Below are 22,104 nucleotides of genomic sequence, written 5' to 3' on the forward strand. Positions count from 1 at the left end.
TTTTTCTTCTTTTTTTTTTTCTTATGCAGAAAATTCTAATGTAAGTGGCCTTCTATTATTTTATTTTTCTGCACTTTGTTTTACATTGAAACTGAGTCTGCATGAAAGACATGGATAGTGCTTATACTGGTGATGGTTTTTTTCTCCAGTGCTTTTTCCTTTTAAAGTATAGGCATGTATTTGCATGTGAAAAGAATCAAAATCCCTAAGATGTGGCATGCCTTACAGTGTGCTGTATGCAGTTTACTGACATGTTTGGCCCATGTCCCTGAATTGGCCAATGCCAAATAAACTGTTTTGACCTTCTTAGAAATCTGAGAAATCTCTCAGAAGGTAGGTAAGAACGACAAAGAACATTGTTTATGACTAAGGGGTTCCTCGGTATAACAAAGGCATATATGCTTCATATATATGGTCTATGTGATATGGACTAGTTAGAATGTTAAGAGAATGTAAAATCTAGAGGATAAAACTGGGGTGTCTGGGAGTGTTGGTGTATCAGTTTGTCACTACATGCCTATGACCTAACTCTTAGCTAAGATCAGACATAGTGGAAACACATGCTTGTGTTTCAAAAAGGAAGCTCATAATTAACGTTTCAGTTTTCAAACATTGTTTTCTACCTTAAAAATTTAAAAATATTTGTAATAGTTCCATACAAATCAATGCACTAAAATGTAAGGAGATGTACGGTCACTGGTCACAGAGGAGCTTGTAAGTTGTAAAGAAAAGAGGGATAGTGCTTTGAATGTCTTCTTCAGTCCTGTTTGAGCTTCTTTAAGGGAGAGCATTTGGTAAGGAGAGAGTGAAGGCAGAGATACTTTATACAGGAAAACTCTAATATGTCACTTGCCAAAGGATGCTAACAACACTGAAAAAGGACAGTTTCTTGCTCTCCTGACAGCTTTTGTGTTATTTCCTGCCTTTAAATCTAAGTATAGGTGACATTCTCAAATAGAGTCTTGACTGAACTTGGTTCTGGCTTGCTTTTCAATAAAACTGCTAAGCAATTATGGATAATCCCCAGGATGTGATGTTTCTAATAGGATTTTATTTACTAATGGTCTTGTGTTATTCCAGGCAGGCATCAAAGCTTTTTCTAGCTTTTATTTTGTGTGTGGTAGCTATAAAATGATTTGCCTTTTCTTCATCTGACAAAGCTTTAGCCAATGTTCCAACAGTGCTGGGTTATGCAACAAAGTAATGATCATAAATATATGTAGAGTTCTATGTAAACATGTCCTCAGAATTGCATGAGGGGTGAACAGTCCTGTTTTGTGTAATGTGGCTAGTTTTTAATTGTCTAGGAACTTCAGGATGAGTTTTAAGGACTTTCTATCTATTAAGTTGTTAAATAAAAACATTCAGTTCCAACAAAGAACAAGCTTTATTCTGTACTTGTCACTGGTGCATTCTTAGCTAACCTTGATTCATCAACATATAAGTCAAAATGCAACTGCTCTAAAGCATTTGTGGGGTACCCAATGAACAGCTTTTAAGGAGGAATACAAAAGTGATTGCTGTCAGAATTGTTGGAGTACCTGTAGAATGGTCATTTCACTTCTTATTCCTGCCTTGACAATAGGCTAAAATCTTGCTTTTTTCATTTTTTTTTCAATATATATGTTTTTTATTCCTTATTTGTCAGTAAGGAATAGATGAGCCTGGAAGACAAAACTGAGGTCAACAGCTTCAGATATTAGAACATGTTGGGGTGTTTCAGGTTGTCATTTTATTTTCAATATGTTTCTTTGGATTGCAGTGTTATTTCCTTAGAATAGCAAATGTAATAACATGATTTTTTCATTCTCAGTATCAGAAGTGAAGGCATAGAGTGCCTGAACAGATGGATTTTCTGCCCCTCCATCCCTGTCCAGTGTTCTGCTGGAAAGTGGTCTCATGTCCCCGTCTTATCACAGTAAGACAAGAGATTCTGCATTTTGAACCAGGGACAAACCAAATTGCTGACTCTGGGAGAGTAGTTCTCAGCAGGAAGTTTCACACCTATCTGGCTTCTGCTGTCCTGGGGATTAAGGCTTTGGATGATTGACTACTGAGTAGCTCTCAGCTGGGTTTTGCAGAATGGTCACCCTTCGCACTGCAGTTCTATACTTCGACATTCAGACTCTTCCTTTTTTTTTTTTTTTTTAACTGGGAAAATCTGGTGTATCTGCCTGCACAAACTCCTGGAAATAAATTGATATTTTAAAATCTTATAAATAATTGTGTATTCATAGATGTAGGTGACGTGGATTTTTTGATCTGATTTTTGTCTCCTCCAGGAGACAAAAAACCCTTTTTTGGGGTTTTTTTTTTTAATGTCCATTTAATCTTGTCATAATCTTTTGCATTTTCTACCTGGCATCTCATTAATAATTAAAGCAGTGTTACTCTTTCACTGTAAGCATACTGCTGTTTTTCATTTGTCAGCATGATTCATTAAGTTGAGCCAAATTCATTTTTGATGTAACTTGACCTTAGATGTGTCTTGGCCCCATGTGTTTTCTCTTGCTGTAATTATTCTTAAAATCCATGGAACAGAAAAAGAAAAGTGTACTGAACTGTCACCCGTAATCAAATTCTCAGCTTTAAATTAGCCATGATTAGGTCCACAGGTCCTATCTTTCAACTGAGGAAATAGTTTAATATCCTAATGTGTATAGTGTTCTTAGATAGCAAAGGTTGAATTTCTTTTCAGTGTTTTCTGTCCCAAGGCTCATAGCACAACTGTTTGAAATCATATGGAGTAAAAAGATCTAACATCTGGGGTTAACCAAAAATGCTGTTAAGTAAATATTTTTTTGCTTAATTACCAAATTTGGATGTTTAGCTTGAGCCAGATCCCATCTGAATCCTATGGGGTTCGTTTCATTGACAACACAGACTTTCTTCCATTTACACACTAACAAAGATACAGTTTTTAATGTTTTCCAGTCACTTATTTACCTTGTGTCATATACTTAAAATTTAAAAGATGAAAACCACACCAGAGTGCATTAGTTTTATATTAAGAAATATGTTTTTGTGTATATGAAAATATAACCTGGTTTGGTATTAACATTCTTTCTCTCATATATATATATATATATTTGTGTGCATTTATATAAATATGAGAAAACTTACATAAAACTAATATCTTAGGAACTCAGCAATTATATTTCTTAACCAAGTTATTTTGTCCTTTTTCATCTGGTCAGTGTAGACATTTTTGTATATATTATTAATACGTTATATTGCATGTAAAGACAAACACCTATATAATAGTATTAGTAGAACCACAGAAAGATTAAGGACCTTAGTAAGGTTAATTTAGCTATGTTTTACAGCAAGCATGTTGTAATACTTGGATAGCAAAGTACAGGGATGGTTTGAGATACTGTAAAATAGAGTGGGAAACGTTGCAGTGCAATGAAGGTGTTCAGCATGGATACGAAGCCCGACTGTGTGTGAGAGCAGGAGATCCTGGCCCTGGCTCATCCCAGCTCTGGTGCAGGCAGTGAAGCATCCTAGGGCTCAGCATGGGTCAGTGCGTTGAAAGCACTGCTGCCTTCTCATCTGGTCAAGCATTAGTGGGCAACTTCCAAGTGAGGCAATGTTGAAAACACTTCTGAAATGAATACCTGGAATCTTAAAGAGGGGGAACACTCCTGGACTACAACAGAAAAATCCCATGTTGGCATAGATGTCATCTTATTCTGGGAAAATGGAACAAAGTTGTCTGTTAATTTTAATTTTGTGTCTTTTTATTGATATATGCTGTGGTAATTTGCTGGGTGAAGTTGCCACAAAAGAGAACTTAAAAAAGAAATACAAGCCTAGGGAGACCTCATTACAGTGCAACAGCAAAACTAAATAATGCAAGGGACATGACCTTGATAAAAAGAACTTTAATACAAAACATGTTGTAATAATATTAAGATTGAACATTTGAGCATGTTAAAACTATAGTTATTATACCAAGAAGGCCCTTGTACCTTTACCTCAGTTCCCTTGCACTCAGACATTACTCTTCTTCAACAAATGGTTTGATATAATTCCATCAAATGAAAAAAATTGGTATTTATATTGATTTTGAAGATATTATAAAGAGATGCCTGTCAGATGCTCTAATGTCTCCTTATACATATTACATACAACAAAGATTAAATTAGGTAGTTGCTTCCGCCCATCAAACAAAATAACTGAACCTTTTCCCAGATGAGGTCTCTTAATTCCTGATAGACATTGTCCAGACCAGTAAATGGTGCATACATGAAGAGATGAGTGTCTTAGCACTTGCAGTGCTGTGATTTGTGGGTGAATGCATCCTAGCACCAGCCTTCTAAAAGGAGATGTGTGTATGTGTGTGTGTGTGTGTGTGTAAAAAGGAAGACAGAAAAAGAGCTAAAGGAAGGTACAGCATCCAGAACTTAATTTCTTTCCATATTATTTTAACTTGTTGTAGTGGAGAAGTACTTCAAATGGGTTCTCTTATTGTCATGCTAAATATGTTTGGAAGGGAATGAATAAATGAATTTTTTTCAGAAATGATTGGCTTCTGTGTGAGTTATGGTGGCTCCTCTGGTAATTCTTTTCAGTACTGTTGGGAGGGACAGCTGAGAGTCACGGAGGCAAGAATGTGTCAGCCTTTCAAACGTATAGGATATTGCCCTGAGCTGTGTACTCTGTCAAGGCAAGAGTTGAGAGACTGAAGTTTGGGGCAATGAACATCCAATGGTTTAATGATAATAGAAAAAATATTGCAAAGAGGTTGAGGTAATGCCAAATAAATACAGTTTTGAATATGTTTTGTATAAAGAAATAGTCAAAGCCTGGTAGACCTTCATGGTTTTAATTTCTTTGGTATGTGAAGCACCTTGCAGAGAAAAAATCCATCAGCCCTGGTTTAAATGTGCCTAATTGTTGTATATTGCATTATTCTATAAACCTTTTTAAAATGTAGGTCTACTCTTACTTTCTGTGAAACGCTGAATATGGTGGTTAGATTTGCTTTATCTAACTAGTCTTAATTTTCTGTCCTCAAACCTCATACTGCCATTAATACTTGTCCAAGTTCTATGAAAACCCATCTAGCGTCTTCAGTTAGCAGGAAAACTGGATTAGTAATAAGTTCATTGCAGAGATAACAAACATTATCTTCTTTTTGGGTGCTTTGACTCAATGTTACTTTCTTTTAAAAGGTGATTAAAGAAAGTGGACCTCCTCACATGAAGAGCTTTGTTACACGAGTTACAGTAGGAGAATTCACTGCAGAAGGAGAAGGCAACAGTAAGAAACTCTCAAAGAAACGTGCTGCAATGGCTGTCCTACAAGAACTTAAGAAACTTCCTCCTCTTCCTGTGATTGAAAAGCCAAAACTTTACTTTAAAAAGCGTCCAAAAACAATATTGAAGGTATGTGTCCACCTTTGACACAGTTAAGAATGTTTGCTCAAAAGTAACAGTCAGATTAAAAATCAATAAAGGGTTATTTGTCATTTTCTGTCAATATTGTTACAATTGCAGGTTACTGTCAATATTGTTACTTGATCTCCTGTGCTAATATGCCTGGGCTTTTTTTAAATCCTGAGAATGCTGTGGGATTCTCAAACAGAATGGCTTGTAAATAGCTCACATCACTGAAGTCTTCAAGGGTTTGGTTCAAGTCTAGTGGAGGATCAAGCCCTTCAGGCAGCTCTGTACAGCCATGTGAGTTTTAGCATCATCTCCTCAGAGAGGCCCTTTTAGCATATCTGGTGGTTTTCTCCCTGGGCTCTCTCCCCTCCCCAGCTTGAAGAGGGAGAGAGAAACATGATACAGTAAATAATTGGGGTACTACTTTAGTGTTTCAGTACTTTACTGGAGGTATGACCATTAGAAATCTGTATACTCAGGATACAAAGTGCAGAGTTCTGAAAGAGCAGCCACCAGAAAAGCCCTTCAAAATAAGCAAATACTTTGGAGAGTGCAAAACTGGATTTGGAAAATGTACAAAGGACTTATTTATCAACTTCCTCTTTTCATTTGCCTTCAATACAGAATAAGTGATTTTTCAGGAAAACCTAGATTAGATACCTGTCTCCTACTAAAATTCTGGGGATATAATTCTCAGAAACTTCTAGGAAAAAATGGGAAGGAAAATTATTTAATGGAAAATCATCAGCATTAATGCAGTTTTAAAGCTGGAAGATTGGAAAAGGCTTTTGGCTTTGGCTTTCACATCTTGGAAAGTTTTTCTCAAGAAAGACGCTAAGGGTATAATAATGAAAAAATCTGTTATATTACCATGTACCATTTGCCATTATGAACTTATATTTAATTATACACAGTTGGCCTTGTTAGAAAGAGACATTAATTGTCAAAATAAGCTGTATATGTAGATGGTTTTTATTTTTTGAGTAACCAAACTTCTGAAATGCTTTCAATGTGCCCATTTCTTTCAATTTAACTTGCATGTGTTTCAAGCATCAAAAAAAGTGGCAACAATATCTTCTTTTTATTTGTATATATATTTATGAGGCTGGATCTTATGGCCTGCTCTTTATTTAGCCCGCTCTGCATTTTGTCTCTGCCTGGCTTCTTGCCCACACAGCTGCCCTTGTGTATGACATTGTCTTAGCTCTTTCACCTACATCTTCTCTAACTGCTTCAGCAGTTACATGATGTCGGGTATGCCGCACAGCTTTCTAAATATAATATCCCTCTCTGATCTTTGCCTTCAGTTGTTGATCATTTCTTCAGGTTCCTGAACACTTGTTTGTTATTTGAGAAGCTCAAGCAAGCATGAGTTTTCATCTTCTCTTAGCCTGCAAATGGTTTCATAAAAGGGAAATAGCTTAATAACATAAAAACAATTCTACATGCAAACATTACATTTGCAAGTGAGTTCTTTGTGTTATGGTATATAAATGAATTAAGTATGACTTCAGATAAATTTCTGGGGGTCTTAATTTCTTCTCAAAATCCACAAACAAATATTTTCATAGCTATGTGCTTTGAAAGAGCATTTGCTGTGTGAGCAATAATTCATTAAAAGAATTTCAGAGCTAGAGAGTTTTCAAGGATGGTAGTTTTTCCCTTGTCTGTGCAGTCTTGAACAGACCACTTTGTCAGTCATATTGTTTCCCCAGCATGAGATCAATTCCTCCACCAACCATACTTTTTTGACACGTTATTGTGATGATTATTGCCTGTTAAGCATTTGAAATACTTTATGGGTGGTTCACAATAAGCAACAAATCTAGCCATTCACTTCACAGAAATATTTTGAGGGTAAATTTATATGACACAAAGAGCAAACCCTCTGCACCTTTAGTTGCAAGTTGCATTGTAGGATGGAAGGCCTGGAGTGCTGAGAAGGAAAGCAGGAAGGCTGAAAGAGAAAGCTTCCTTATGTATGGCAAATGGTTTTTGTCCCTGTGTAAATCCCACCTCTTCTCAGCGTATTGCATGTTCCAGCATTGTAGCAACCTGTTTTAAAGGGTTAGGGGGAAGGGTCCTAGAAATAGGGCAATAAGATATAATTGACTGATGAATCTTCTAATTTTCATCCATCCTTATGAGGACCTCCATAGATAGGAGAGGGTTTTCATGGCTTGCAGATGCAAGGTATACACACTACCTGCAACAGTAGCAGACAATTTCTTTCCACAGCTTTGAGCCTGAGGATTCTTATCTTTTGTCTCATGATCAGAAAATGGAAAGTTAGTTACTTCTGATTCTCTCAAAGGGAGTATTACAAAAGAGAGAAACCCTAGTAAATGTTTTATTGAAGCAGCATAGTAGTTATAGGGATATATACTGAAATAATGGTTCTTTCCTTTAAACCTGGTTTAGACTGGACCAGAATATGGTCAAGGAATGAATCCTATCAGTCGTTTGGCTCAGATCCAACAGGCCAAAAAGGAGAAGGAGCCAGAGTATGTTCTTCTTTCAGAGAGAGGAATGCCTCGCCGTCGAGAATTTGTTATGCAGGTATCATTTGCTGTCACCTTAGAAATAATGGCCTTGCTGTGTTTTGTTCAAACTCAAGCAGAATGGGGCATAATATGAAGTGGATATCCCTCTGTTTAGCTCTCTGCCTTGCTGTCAGGTGTACAGGAATAGTATGAAATACAGTATCAGAAAGCCTGTCTAAACTTTCTTCTTTCTCTTAGTGAAACAATTGGCAATTTAGTTATATGCCCTCTAGATTCTTTTCATGTAGCGGTGTTGCATTTTTTTTATATTCTTGTTTTTATTTCACCTGATTATTACTGTCTTTATCCCTGATAGTTCATGATTTATTTACTTTTACTTGTCCTTTTTGGAAAAGAAAAAAAAATATATTGGTGTGGTGTTGATTAGAGGATTGCAATAGTACCTAGTATTCTGAAATAGGGGTATTAATATCTCCATATTACCAGGCATTTTGACTTTAAAAAGTAGTGTTGTAAATGTTTTCAGATTTCCAGTTTCTTTGTGACTTTTTTAATCTCTGAAATTCAACAAAGAAAACCAAGCACATGTTTTAGACTGTCCTCGGCCTGGACTTAATACTGAAACAGTAGATGATTAATGTTCCTTTCATATTTAAATTAAGAACACATACAAAGATTTGATACAACTGTGATATTTTTTTAGATAACACAACAGCAGATTCAGAAAGGTTAGGAACAGGAAAGGATTCTGTATTATTGTGTTTTCACTCAAGGGTAATTTTGTGCCGGAACAACTTGGAACAGCATACCTCAGCATGTTTTGACTTGTTGTCTACAAACCACACCAAAATGTCACTTCTGATCACAAGCAAAATTGATGATGTTCCAGCACCTCCTTCTCCAGAAAATTAGTTATGTTTTCACTTAAATCTCTAAGTTCCTCCTTCATGTCTATGAAGATAAGCTAGTAATCTTAATTTTCTTGGACCTCAGTGGTCTTTCTTCATGATGTATTATTTTTCTCTCTGAAGGAAAAGAAAATACTGGATTCCTCTTGTTGCAGAATCTTTTTTTGGATTTAAACTTGGATTTTTGACATTTTATGAGACCTGAAAGTATTTGAAAAAGAGTGATCCTATCACAGACAATTTCGTTTCCCATGCTTAGACACCCCCATGGGACTGTCCACAGTTGGTAGTTGTTGTGTGAGGCCTCAGAACAGTGTAACACAGCCCAGTATTAGGAAGATGGGCTGGGATTTAGTTTTCTGCTGGAGGAGTGTCAATAATGGCAAAGTCTTTGGTTTGAATAAAAGAGGAATCTTAAAAGCAGTGAATATGTAGAAGATTCCTATATCTAAGAAGGCTCGCAAAAGAGAGTCAGAGAAACTCCACAGGGCAGTTGCTTTGTTACAAATACTTTTTGACTCCATTTTCACCCTTTTGTAATATTTTCACACTAAAATTATTCTGCTGTTTCTCCCACCTTCAGGAAGTCTCAGTGGATTCATTATGACATGCAAAAAACCTTATCAGAATAAAAAACCTTTGTATAAACTACTTAAACCATGTTTTCATTTAATTTAATTGAATGTGGAAGTAAAATATCCAGAGATAATATGTTCATTTTTATCTGTCACACAAAGAGCAAGTTTAGATGTGATGAAATGGATCCAATTACTTGTCCTAGCTACTAGATAAACAGAAGAAAACCTCTGATGACATTAGTTGGTGTTCTGTTCCCAAAGTTAATTTCAGAAAGCTTTCTCTTTGTAGTCAGGCCTTTAATCCTTGATAGAGGTTATAATAATAGCTAAACCAGTTTTACAGGTCTGAGAAATAGCAACACATTGATTTATTGCGAGCTATGTTGTAAATTATCTTCTTTGCCTTGTCCAATTAAAGTCTCTCAATTTTATTGCATGTAAACTTGTAGCAGATTGGCCAATTTCTAATTCTTATTGTGAACTGCATAGAAGATAAGGTTTATATTTCAAGATTATTAATATTTCTGGCTTAGGTAGACAAATCCTTTTGTTTAATGATGTATATAGACGTACTTTGAAGGGATATTCATGACTACTATTTATTTACATCCTCTTCTTAATATTTAGAATTAAGAAGTATTTGAGAAAGAAGAATTTAAACTTTTAGGAAAATATATATATGATAAGTTGAGGAAAGTGAAGAATTATTGAATGACATAACTACTAAATATCATTTATTCTTTATTTAGCATTTGTATGCCTGTTTTTACAATTTTTTTAAAGCTCCTTCCAAACTCATTCAGGACTTTGACCTCTAGGGTTTTTTTATTATTCAGATCACCTTGACTATTTTATTATTTTTGATTTTGATTTCCTTTTTTTGACATGACTTTGAAACTGGACACTGTTTTAAGAGACAATTTGGCAAATAGAAGGGCTTAATGGACTGAGCAAAATACACCTATCAAAGAGCTATGAATATTGCCTAAATGAATAGCAATGAGAGTGCTCGTGTCACAAACCAGACACATACAGCTCCAAGAGTTTTAAGAATGGTACCAAAGCCAAGGATTAAGTTGGAGCCGCACATTTTGTGGATATCCATTGCCTACAGTTTGTCCTTATTTTGGGGTTTTAATTTCTCCTAGTGTTACGAAAGGCATCATGTTTGTCAGAAACCCTTTGTGCTGTACAGACCACAGGTCCACTGAGCAGCCTTCTTTCCAAGGACTGTTTGGATCAAAGCTTGTCAGCTGTAAGCAGTTCCAGCCCCTGTGTTCCTTGCAGTGCAACAAAGTGGGAGGAATGCAAATGTGGTTTTCATCCTTCTTTAGAAACCACTCTTTTTAAATCTCCAGGTTGCTGTTTGTTTCTCCATTGTTCTGGATACTGTCCTGATGATGCTGGGGAGCTGCTGCAGGCAACTCTTCTTCCTAGAGGAAAGAGGAAGTACAGACCCTGGGGCAGTTCCAGCATTAACAAAGAGTGGGGGAGAGGTTCATGAAGGAGAATGGGGTTGACACAGAGGCTGGTGGAAGAGAGAGGCAACTGTGCGTGCGCTGAGATGCAGAAAAATGTAGCTCTTGGGTATGAGTTTAGTGATCTTCTGGAAAATCTAAAGCCCTTCTAAGTGAATGCTCTAGTCCCCTCTTGCCCTAATTTAGCTTTTTCAAGATCTTATCTTCATCAAAAGAGTTGACAGCTGTTGATAAATCAGCAAGAGTATTATATGGTGATATTAAGGAGTCTTACATTTATTGTGATTATGATCAATATTTTTTTTTTAAGGTAAAAGTAGGCAATGACATTACTACTGGAACAGGCCCAAACAAGAAAATAGCTAAAAGAAATGCAGCAGAAGCAATGTTGCTACAGCTTGGATACAAAGCCTCTACTCCTCTTCAAGACCAGACAGAAAAGGTGAGAACCAGTTGTTATGATGCCTACACTCTACCCCTGTATATATCTTTTAGCTGTATCAGCTAATCTCTCAGTAAGAATGGAAGCTTAAGCTTGTGCACACCCTGTTTTGGGGAGTTGCTTGTCACACATTAGCCTTTGTTTGGCTACAGCTCTACAGCTACACTTAGTGCAGCCTCTGCTCCTTTATGAGTAATTAGGAACAGAAACACAGTTCCATAGAATAGTGTGTATGCAAAAGTGTACATGAGATTCACGCACCTATTTCTGCTTACAAATCAGGATGAATGTGCCTCTTGCTTTTATTCCATTTTGGGCATCTGTGAGAGCCCAAAAGAATAGAAGGAACAGAAAGGAACAACTTTAGTAATTTTCATATACAAAATAGTAGTCAATGTTTATCTTCCCATCACATGTGCACTAAAAGCATTACAGAAAAATAATGGCCTTTTCATATTTGATGACTGGTAAAGAAAATGTGTGTCACTTTTTTTTAATGAAGAAGGAATTGCGTTTTAAATTCATATGTCTTGCAGGTATGTATTTCCACTTTAGCTATCTGTAACTTAGCATTCCTCTCCGGTCTTCTGTTCATTGATGATGGGTTTTGTAACCAAAATTGGGTGTTAAAATTTTGCCTTTTGTATTCTGAAAAGATATTTGGTAAGGTATTTGACTAAGCTGTGGACCCTAAACAGCTTCTGTATTATACAGGCTCACTGAATGTATATATTTTGGTAATTACTTATGTGTTTACTGTGGCTGCACTAGGTAGCCAACAGAATGTTCTGTTGGGCTTTTCTAGGACTACATGATAAATCTGAATATAGTATATATATACACATATATGTATATGTAAATATGAGAATATCCTGTTCTATATGTTCCTAACCAGGAAAAAATATATACTGTACTGGTTACTTGGCCCCACCTCCTTCTGTTTTGCTCTCCTTTGAGAGTAGCAGCAATATGTGTGCTGTTCACACTCACCTTCACTATGTTCTTCACTATATGTCTTAGTCATAGACAAGTGTGAAATACTCTAAACAGAGTACTTGGAAGCTGGATGATGTTCCTAGTGAGAACACACTGTGCAGACACAGCCATTTAAAAAAAAGCTTCTGACTGAGTCAAATGATAATTCATTTTCACCAGAATGCTGAGACTTTTCTGCTGTAGAATATACTCTCTATGGTATAAAACTATCAACTTTTCTTCACTGCCAATTTGGCCAAATGGCTTCAATAAAAAACAAGTCAAAACAGAAAAATAATTTTTTTAAAAATTCTAATATGAAAACATAGGTTTTCATTCTTTGATTTTAAATTGAACTAATTTTACTCAGTATTTTTCAGAGATAAAGCCTGAAAAAATTCAGCCCACAACATAGTTGATTTGGAGAGTTCTACATAATGGAAACTTGTAGTTACATTGAAATCCTTACAAAAAAATTGAGTGGCTAAAAAGGGATGCTGCTGCTTTGTTTCCCTACATTTATTAAGCTCTTGCTTGCAAGTGCATTGTCTTTAGAAAATCAGGCTTAATTGCATACTTGCAGATGTAGATATTTTAGGATTAGTAGACTAGCATACAATGGCCTAATATTATTCTGAACACAATGAACAAACATGTTACTGTATCCAAAAAATGTGAAGTACTCAACTTTTATGTAGTGGCAGTATCATAACAAAATCATAACAAGTTTTTATAGCTTTGTGGGGGGTTAAGGACATGAAATATCTAGAGCATCTGGTTTTATCTTCTGTATGTAACAGACTGGACATATTTGGAGATGCACAAGTTAGTTTGTGTAGCTGAAAGAATTTTAACTCTCAAACTAAACTGTGGTGAAGAGGGAAAATAGCCCTTAGATCTCTATGAATTTGAGCATTGCAAAATTCCTTGCATATAAATTGCACAACAAAGATATACCATTAGAAGATACTTGTTTCGGTGTTTGAATCCAAAATGGGGCCTAGTGTAGATTAGCTGATATATCAGGTTGGCATCTAAATAGATAATTTTCACTTGTATGTTTTTTGATGATGCTAAAAAAAGGCAACTCTTTTTTCCCCTGTGCCCCCTATTCCTCAAGTCCTTTCATTCTATTCCTCCTCCCTTGAAAAATAAGCAAAACCAAATTCAGTGGGGTTTTTTTCCTTAAACCCTGGTACATAAAATGTGACTGTATTTGTTGTTTTAATGGAGACCTAAGAGTGTTATAAGAGCAATGTGTAGTGCTGATGGCAGCACAAGTAATCCAGGTAATGTAAAAAAGTAAAGGCTCTGCTCTTTTCTGTGTTAAAGTGATTCCTGAAAGAAATCAGTAATGGTTGTGCAGAGCCTTGAGGAGAGCAATCTGGAAGTACGCTGGGAGACATTTTGCAGTTGTCAGAATTTTAGCTCTATGGATGAGAATGGAGAGTTGTAATAATTCCTTCATGTTTCCATCTTTATGTTTCTTCTTGCCACTTGTATTTTCTTAGAGAGAAGAAAACCAGTGTTGATTGCATTCATGAAAGGCAGCAGTACTAAGGATCACTTATTCATAGAGGAATTCTTGTTAAATTCCCTGTCATGATCAAGTTAATAAACTATAAAAAAGAAGAATGAGGAAAGTTGGAAATCTTGTGTTGTAACAGTGCGCTTGTGCTGGCACCACGTTACAGATGGTCAGGGTGGATTCCTGACAAAACCATGCTGACAAAACCAGCAGTAAATACAAACATGTTTATAGATTTCATATTGCTTATTCATTTGAAGAACTATTGTCTTCCATATTTTCCACTACACATACTATCTGCTTCATAATATGAATAAAACAAGTTTTATGAAGTTAAAGTGCATGGATGTAGGTGACCAGTTTGAAAGCCGAGTGTAATACCCATCCTCCCTTTCCATCACATATCTCCCATTTTCATTGCATGTTGCCAAGGCCGTAGGCACTTTGGGATGTACATGATGATGAAAAGCAGGGGAACAATCATTTCACTATGCTTTCCATAGTGTGCTCTCCCCTCCTCTTTTCCAAGTAAAATATATCATCTAGTAGTCTGTATTATGACACGGTAGTAATCTAAATAGCCTTAATGCAACCTTTGAGATGCAGAGGCAGATTTCAGCTGGTTGATTTTCCTTTGCATCTCTTTCACTTTCCAACCCCATCTTCCAGAGCAAATGATTACAACTTTGTCCTGGCATATAGCCTGCTTTGCTGTGAGGTTTTCTGTTTGCATGCAAAATCCCAGTGAAATCTGAAAAGGATCATTCATTTCACGTTGATAGAGATGGTTGTCAATAGCTCCTAAGTAATGAGGAAACTCGGGCTTGTTTATCCAGTTTTATACATAAACCTACAACATTGCCATCTTATTTACTGTGTAAACCTCAGTAATGGCTTCATTTTGAACCTCTGTGTTAGTTGTTCCTCTTTTCCATGTCAGAGTAATAGCCAGTATTAAACATAATAAAATTAATTTGAAGACAATTAGCTTCCTCAAAAAATATATTAAAATAATGGAAAATTGCAATAATTTTTGCTTCCACTTCAGTAACTAAATTGATTCCTAACAAGTAAATATTTTAAAATTACACCCAAAGTACTTTAGAGTGTTTATGCATTCCTTCATAGGCAGCTATTAGGATCTTCTTGGTTTAGAATGTAATTTCTCTGTTGTCTGTTTATGTTTTCAGTTGAGAGCTGCTTAAAACATTTAATTTTATTTAAGTCTGATTTGGTAACATATTGAGTTGAACCTAATCCTTGGGGAAACATTTATATTTCAGTGTTAGGCAATAGTTGTTAATGTTTACTCATGAAGGGTACATTACTCAAATAACCTATCTTAGGCAAAAAATAAGATGAGTTAGCAAAATTTTGTGAACAGATGTTCAATGAATCTCAAGTCATCTTTTTTAGTATCTTTCAACTAAATTTATAAACAGGAATGTTCTGTTTAGGGAGACATTTGCTCTTTACTTAGTTGTCTTCTACCTATTTCAGCTTGGAGAAAACAAAAGTTGGAATGGCCAAAATGTTGGGTTTCCTGAGCCAACAAGTAACAGTAAGTATTGCTTTATAAATTTATATTATATACTTATTTCTCCTTGTCTCTGTGTGATTTGGATTATCCAAAGCAATTGAAATGTTTTTTGTAAATATTTTAGGGTTTTTGTTTCAACTAGATGAATTAACCCCTTAGAGTCCTGTGTGTGAATGTAGGTATGAATGACTGCAGGAACAAGGAAATTTTTATTTATTCATTGAATCATTTAATCCTTCAGTTTGTAAGGGATTTTAGATGGCCACCTAAACTTCTTGCTCAAAGCACAGTCAGTACAGAGTTGAGATAAGGTTGCTTATGGCTTTTTAACACTTCTCCAGGGACAAAGGTTCTGTAGCTTCTCTGGGCAGCCTGTTCCAATGCTTGACTGTCTTCACGTTGATTTTTTTCCTTTTATCCTTGTCAGAACATCTCTTGTTTGTTTATGACTATCATCTCCTGCTCTTCTGCTATATACCTCAGTAATGTGCCTGGCTCCATCTTTTCTGATAACCTCTTCTTAGGTATTGGAAGGCTGCTATTGGGTCCCAACAGATTTCCATTATCTAGTAATTTATCTACCTGGACTCTAAAATCACGGCTTAGAGACAAGGATGCTGTGGGAGACATGATGTCAAAATCCTTGCTAAAGCCAAGGTAAATGACATCCACTGCTCTCCCTTCATAAAACCAGCCATTTTATCATGAAAGACACATTCTGTGCCCACAAATAGCTCTAAGAGGACTGCATGATTTTCCCAGGGACCAGAGTGAGGCTGACCAGCTTGCCTTTTTTGATTATAATGCATTTCTCCAGGCATTGGACATTTCTTCTGCTCTCCATTACTTTTTGAAGAGAACAGAGAGTGGCATCACACTGATGTAAGCTGGTTGACTCAGCAGGCTAAGATATTTCCCATTTAGTCCAATGGATGCACAGGAAGTTCCACCTGAATATGAGGAAGAACTTTACTGTCCGGGTGACCAGGCACTGGAACAGGCTGCCCAGAGAGGTTGTGGAGTCTCCCTCACTGGAGATGTTCAAGAGCCTCCTGGATGCAGTCCTGTGTCATGTGTTCTGGGACGACCCTGTTTGAGCAAGGGGGTTGGACCAGATGAATTACTGTGGTACCTCCCAACCTGACCCAATCTGCAGTTCTGAGATTTTGTGATTTATACGGGCTGACTTCTTGCTTTTCTCAAGATATCCTTGACTGATGAGGTTCTGCTACTGGTAGTTCCTCTCTTCCTTGAGCTTTGTCTATAAGACACAAAGGCCCAAGAAACCTTGTTGGTGAAAACTGAATTCGATTTCACTGCAACAGGTAAAGAATAGGACAGAACTTGGAGAGTTTGTAACTAGATTTTTGCTGTTTAAGGTGGTAAAGATAATATAGTGTTTTGTTCACTTTTTCATGAGCCCTGGATTTTTCTCTAGAACTGTGTATAGTTTTGAACTTCTTAAGGGTCCCAAACATTATCTCCCTCAACTAAGGATTGTACCAGACATGGACACACACATGAGCTACCTTCTATTTTTTGCCTATATGAAAGACCTGGTCCTAAAAGCAGGTTTTAAGGAGTTGCAGTAGTGTTCCATTATATATGTGGTCTTCCCAGTCACCAGAGGGTGACGCAGAGACCTAAGGAATTATTTGTGCTTCAACTTACATAACAGTTTGCTAGTGTTCAAAATGATCTTGGATTCAGCACATGCCATTGTGTTTCCCTGAAAGAAAGGATTCTACAGGATCTAAGACTTCCTATTAATTGCTTCCTTACAGCCCTGTCATCAACCCTCATCAATACTTTTAGATGATTTGTGTTTGTATTGTCCAAATCTCTAAGGACAAGGCCTGTGAAATACCTTCAAATGTGAACATATTAGAGTTTGAGACAGCAGAATAAGACCTCTAGCTTTTCTCCTGTCCTTGCAGTGTCTTGTAGCAAAGATACTTTTAGATGAAACCACAATCTTCTGTTAAACCAACAAGAAAAAACAATCTCTTTCTCAGGCTGTTCAAGACAACTTCAACATTTATACCTGTAAATCTGAATCTAGAAAGAGAACACAAAGACAAACTCATTCAACAGGAGACAAGATCAACAGAAATTATATTTTAAATCTGTGCTGGCCAAATAACTTATTTTTCACAGGCTGACCTGCTCACAGACCTTTTTGCAGCCACCAGAGCCACAGTACAGAAACAGGTTTTCATTCTGGAACACTTCAGTAATGCACGATGCCTTCATTTCCATTCTTCTGATCTACATGTCAGAGGAGACAGAGTGAGCATGCCAATAGACATAGAGCATTTGTTCAGAGACCACTGTTCTTAGTCTCTTAACCCCTTTTTTGGAGGGTTCCAATCTAGAAGGCAACATTAATAACAAGCAGGTGATTAAAGTATATAATAGAATGTTAAAGGTTTGGAATGAATCTTAAAGATCATCTAGTCCCAACCACTCCTGCCATGTGCAGGGACACCTTCCACGAGACCAGGTTGTTCAAGTCCTTATTCAACCTGACTTTGAACACTGCCAGGGTGTTTTGAATAAAAGAAATCACTTTTGTGCACAGTCTCTCATGCACCTGTGAAGTGCAGGGTTTTTAAAGGCAGTTCCAAACAAAGTCCACACTTTGAGATCAAAAATGTCACATCCTTTCAGGTACTAGTTTATTTTTAAGAACAGCACTTGTTGGTAGGTGAATTTACTCTGGAAGTTTTTTACGGCATTTTTTTATATTAGGAAGTTTTGCAAAAGGGAAAATGGAGCCCTTTTGTATCCTTCTTGGAAGAGAAATGTACAGTTTGCATTTCTTGTTACCATAAACCTAACTTTCAGTGGTCTTGAAAATCTGAGGCTCAGAAATTGCTACATCTACCATTTGGCAGCTTTTATTCATACTTCCAGTAATTTTATTCCAGGAAAACAATTGTGTCCTGCTAGGGCAGGGTATTGTGCATCAGTTTCCTTTTGCAGACAGATAGTCTTTCTTTGTGTGCATAAAGCACTGTGTTTCCATCTGAGTCAAATAAAACTGGAATGGTAAAGGGAATTTGTATACTTCAGTACAACAGAAAACAAAAATCATAACAGTTCTGTATTTTAGTACAGTTGAAGAACAGATTTCGTTGTACTCTGACTATGAAGTTTGGTTTTGCTGAGGAATGCCCTACAGTCTGTATCCTCCTAATTACTAGCTCAATATATATTTAGTATTCCCTATTAAATAGTCCTGAAAATTAACTTCTCGTGCTGCCCTCTGTCATGTTACTCTTGTATTTGCCACTTCTGTTCCTCCTACTCACTGGCAAAGCTTCTTCCCACAGGTTTACTTCTTTACCTTTTCTCTTCATTTCACAACTTCAAAGAAAGATGAAACACAAACCTATTTGTTTCTTGGTTTGGGATATCTTTGGTATTCTTCACGTGTGAAATGGCAAGAACGTTGACTGAGGTTTTTTCCCTTATGCTTCTGAAAGAGACTTTGAGAGACTGTGAGCAGACCAGAAGCATTTGCAGCCCATACAGAAGATGTTTGCTGTAAACAGAATCTCATTTATCTCTCTTAATTTAAGCAGTTATCAACAGAGACAAAATATGCAACAAATAAACAATCCTATTACAAAGTGCATTTTCACGGGAACATGTTTTTGTTTTGTATTTCTGGATGGGGTAATCACAAACATCATACAGGGTGTATTCTAGGAGAAGCTGTAGATACAAGAAGAACAATATAAAAATAAAAGTGAAACGCGACAGTGCTTTTATATATTATAATTCAAACAGGGGAAAAAATTACCATAACTCTTTTTACATGTTTCCCAACCTTAATTTTCCATCATATAGTTTTCCTTTACCTATTCCCAACAATTTTGGGAGTCACAGAGTACTGAAAAACTGATAATTAAAAAGAAATACATTCAGAGCAACCCTACCTCTCTGTAAAGGACAGACTCTTTGTTTTTCTTGCCTAACATTTTATTACTAGGGATTCGTGCATGACTTTACAGTCTTTGTTCTTCAGAGTACATCTGCTCCTGCTGTTTGTTCACCACCTGAAATCATAACCATTTGTTTGTGACATCACAATTAGTTACTGTGAAGATGATTAGATTGTCACCAACAGATGATTATGATTTCAGATGGTAAATGAGCAGCAGGAGCAGATGATCTCCTAAGGAACAAAGATACTTGATCTCACACAATTGTTCTCAGTGACAAAAACAAAAAAAGAAAAAGGAGAGAAAAAAGCAAATAGATATTCTGAAGAATTTCTTAAGTCTTTGATGAAAAAATTTGGTATTTTTCTGTAAATAACATTTATTTTAGTATTTTTAAAAGTCTACTTCAATATTAGATTAAGAAATATAAATTAAGAAACATAAAAAATATAAAAAGATGTGGTGTTATTGTAAGCCCTAAATGTCTGGGTGCATTCAGATCCTTACTTAGATGTTTCTTCACCAGCTTTTTGGAGAAAATAAATGCAACATAAATTATGTATTTATGAAATTTTACATACTAATAATCTTCACTTTGAAGGAAACAAAATTTATGTGAACTTTGTAGTTCTGGCCCTCAATGCTTTCAGAAAGACTTTTTTTTTATAGTCCTCTATATGGTTTTCAACTGGGGATTTTGGTGAAGACTTCCAGTAGATAATTTAAAACTCCTGTGTTTCCATGAGCAGGAACAGAAGTCTACAGTTCGGGAATAAAGGGGTTTTTTGTAATTTGGGAATTTTTAATTGGAATTTGTGTGTGTTATATTTTGCTAAAACATGTAATCCTTTTGAGTATATTTCAAAGGTGGTTTACAGTGGATTGTATGCTTTTTTACTCAGTAAGTACAGCTGTTGCATTGGACTTGGCTTCTGAATTGCTTCCAAATTTACTCAACTTTTTCAATTATAATGCATTCTTACTAGGAGTTACATTGATACATCACTAAAAGTTTGCTGAATTATTTGCCATTCTGACTAGAAACCACAGTAAGAGGGATTAACAACACCACTTATTTGGTGAAAGGCCACAGATCAGTAGTTTTCCATCTGTTCATTTTTATATTTTTGTTCTGTTTTGTGGGGATTTTTTAGCTAACACATTATCAGGTGAGCATTATACCATCAATGGAGCAATTTCTTCAGCTGAGCCATTTGTACCCACTTTATATGTCTCACAGCCTTGTCTAGAGCCTCTTATCACAGTTGGTTATGTTTAAATAATACCTTGCCTCTGTAACTGCTGAGTTGATTTGCTAATTTTCTAATTAAATTTTCTTTCTAACTGAAGACATGGGAAAATTAAATTTAGAAGCAGAGGAGATTTGTTCAATTTTGTTTCTTTCCTGTTTTACTGAAGCTAGGAAATCCGTGCTGTATTTGGCATTATTAATAACTGATGTGTTATTTTTCAGTTTCATCTAGCAATGAAAGTAATTTTATCTATCATAATACTAATTAAATGCAGCTTGCATATGTTTTTTAAATAGTTGAAGAAAATTCTAAAACACCTAATATTAAAAAGCATATTAAAAAAAACAGGGAAGGGAGTGTTTTCTTCTCCTTGCTGTTTTGAGAACCAGTGACACAAGAGCCAAATTAGCATTTTTGTGTGTGAGTGGGATTTGGGCTCAACTCTGGAGTGTAAGATGACAACTGTAAGTGATCCTTCTCCTTTTCCCACATTTCCCCTTTTGAGATGCTCATGTAAGTGCTTAAAGTTCTGCAAGTTTTGCATCTTCAAAGGTGACGATTCTTTGCTGAGTTTAGAGTACAATGTGTATTTATAAAGAGCCTAGTGTTTCAAGCATGTGCCCAGAACATTGGAGACTTAGTTTCCTTCTTCAGCAGAAGGAGAGTATTCATGGAGTGCAGAGTATTCTGGATAATGGCAGCTGTCTTTTGGAGATGCATATCTAATATGATTTGCAACCAAAAAAAGGAAAAAATCAAATGCTTTTAAGATACAGGGAATTCACAGGGAAGGAGTGATCTAAAGTAATCATGACTGTAGTTTGTCTGTTCATTGAAACTCTTGTGAATGAAGGTGCAGATGTGTATTCAGGTGTTCTCTGGCTGGTTTACAGATATTCTGCCTATTTTAGATACAGGTGAAAAGAAAGAGTTGCAAGAAACCTGCTCCCTGGTTCTTGGATAGTATTGATTGTGCATATGTAAGAAATATAGACTTGGGCTGTGAGGTCTGTGATTTGGGTGCCCTCTGGCTGAGAAGGAACTTGAGTCACCTGTCTGGGAGACTGCTTAGCCATTAAGCTTTTGATGTATAAAATGTATAAAGAGGAAGCAGCCATCATGACAAGAGACAGCCAGCTCTCTGGGTAGAGATAATTTCAGATAATTTATCCTTTTGTTTTTACCAGTCTCCTAAAATGCTCATATGAATTACATTTATTCAAGGTTGCTAGTCTCTTCCTTTGAAAAAATCTGCACATGAAGTAGAAATGCAGAGCTCTTTTTTGATGTTAACTCTCAAATTCAAATTTAATCATGTAGTTATGCAAAGTATCTGCATTTAGTTTTCTGTCTTCAGGTGAGAAAATGGAGCAGTATCACATAATTCACCTCAGTACAGTGTTACTCTAAATACTTTCACTTTTCTGGAGTCTTTTCTCCTTTTCCTACTCCCCTCCAGCCTGGAACCCACCATGTACCTCACCCTTAGTCTAGGATAATAACATCCTTGAAAAATTGAATCTCCTGAACTGAGACTTTGTTGCTGCCAGAACAA

The 22,104-nt window shown here is 36.2% G+C and overlaps 1 protein-coding gene across 7 annotated transcripts in view; it reads left to right on the forward strand.

The window, feature by feature from the left end:
* Nucleotides 1-22,104, forward strand: part of STAU2 (staufen double-stranded RNA binding protein 2) — a 170,026-nt gene that overhangs the window by 55,758 nt on the left and 92,164 nt on the right. For all 7 annotated transcript variants that reach the window (XM_017731218.1, XM_008631370.2, XM_008631373.2 and 4 more), the window contains 4 exons: nucleotides 5,181-5,393; nucleotides 7,815-7,952; nucleotides 11,172-11,303; nucleotides 15,307-15,367. In XM_017731218.1, the coding sequence (XP_017586707.1) occupies nucleotides 5,181-5,393; nucleotides 7,815-7,952; nucleotides 11,172-11,303; nucleotides 15,307-15,367 (544 nt within the window). The remainder of the gene's footprint in view (nucleotides 1-5,180; nucleotides 5,394-7,814; nucleotides 7,953-11,171; nucleotides 11,304-15,306; nucleotides 15,368-22,104) is intronic.

This window comes from Corvus brachyrhynchos, unplaced genomic scaffold, assembly GCF_000691975.1.
Source record: "Corvus brachyrhynchos isolate BGI_N302 unplaced genomic scaffold, ASM69197v1 scaffold633, whole genome shotgun sequence".
In the NCBI taxonomy this organism is placed as follows: Eukaryota; Metazoa; Chordata; class Aves; order Passeriformes; family Corvidae; genus Corvus; species Corvus brachyrhynchos.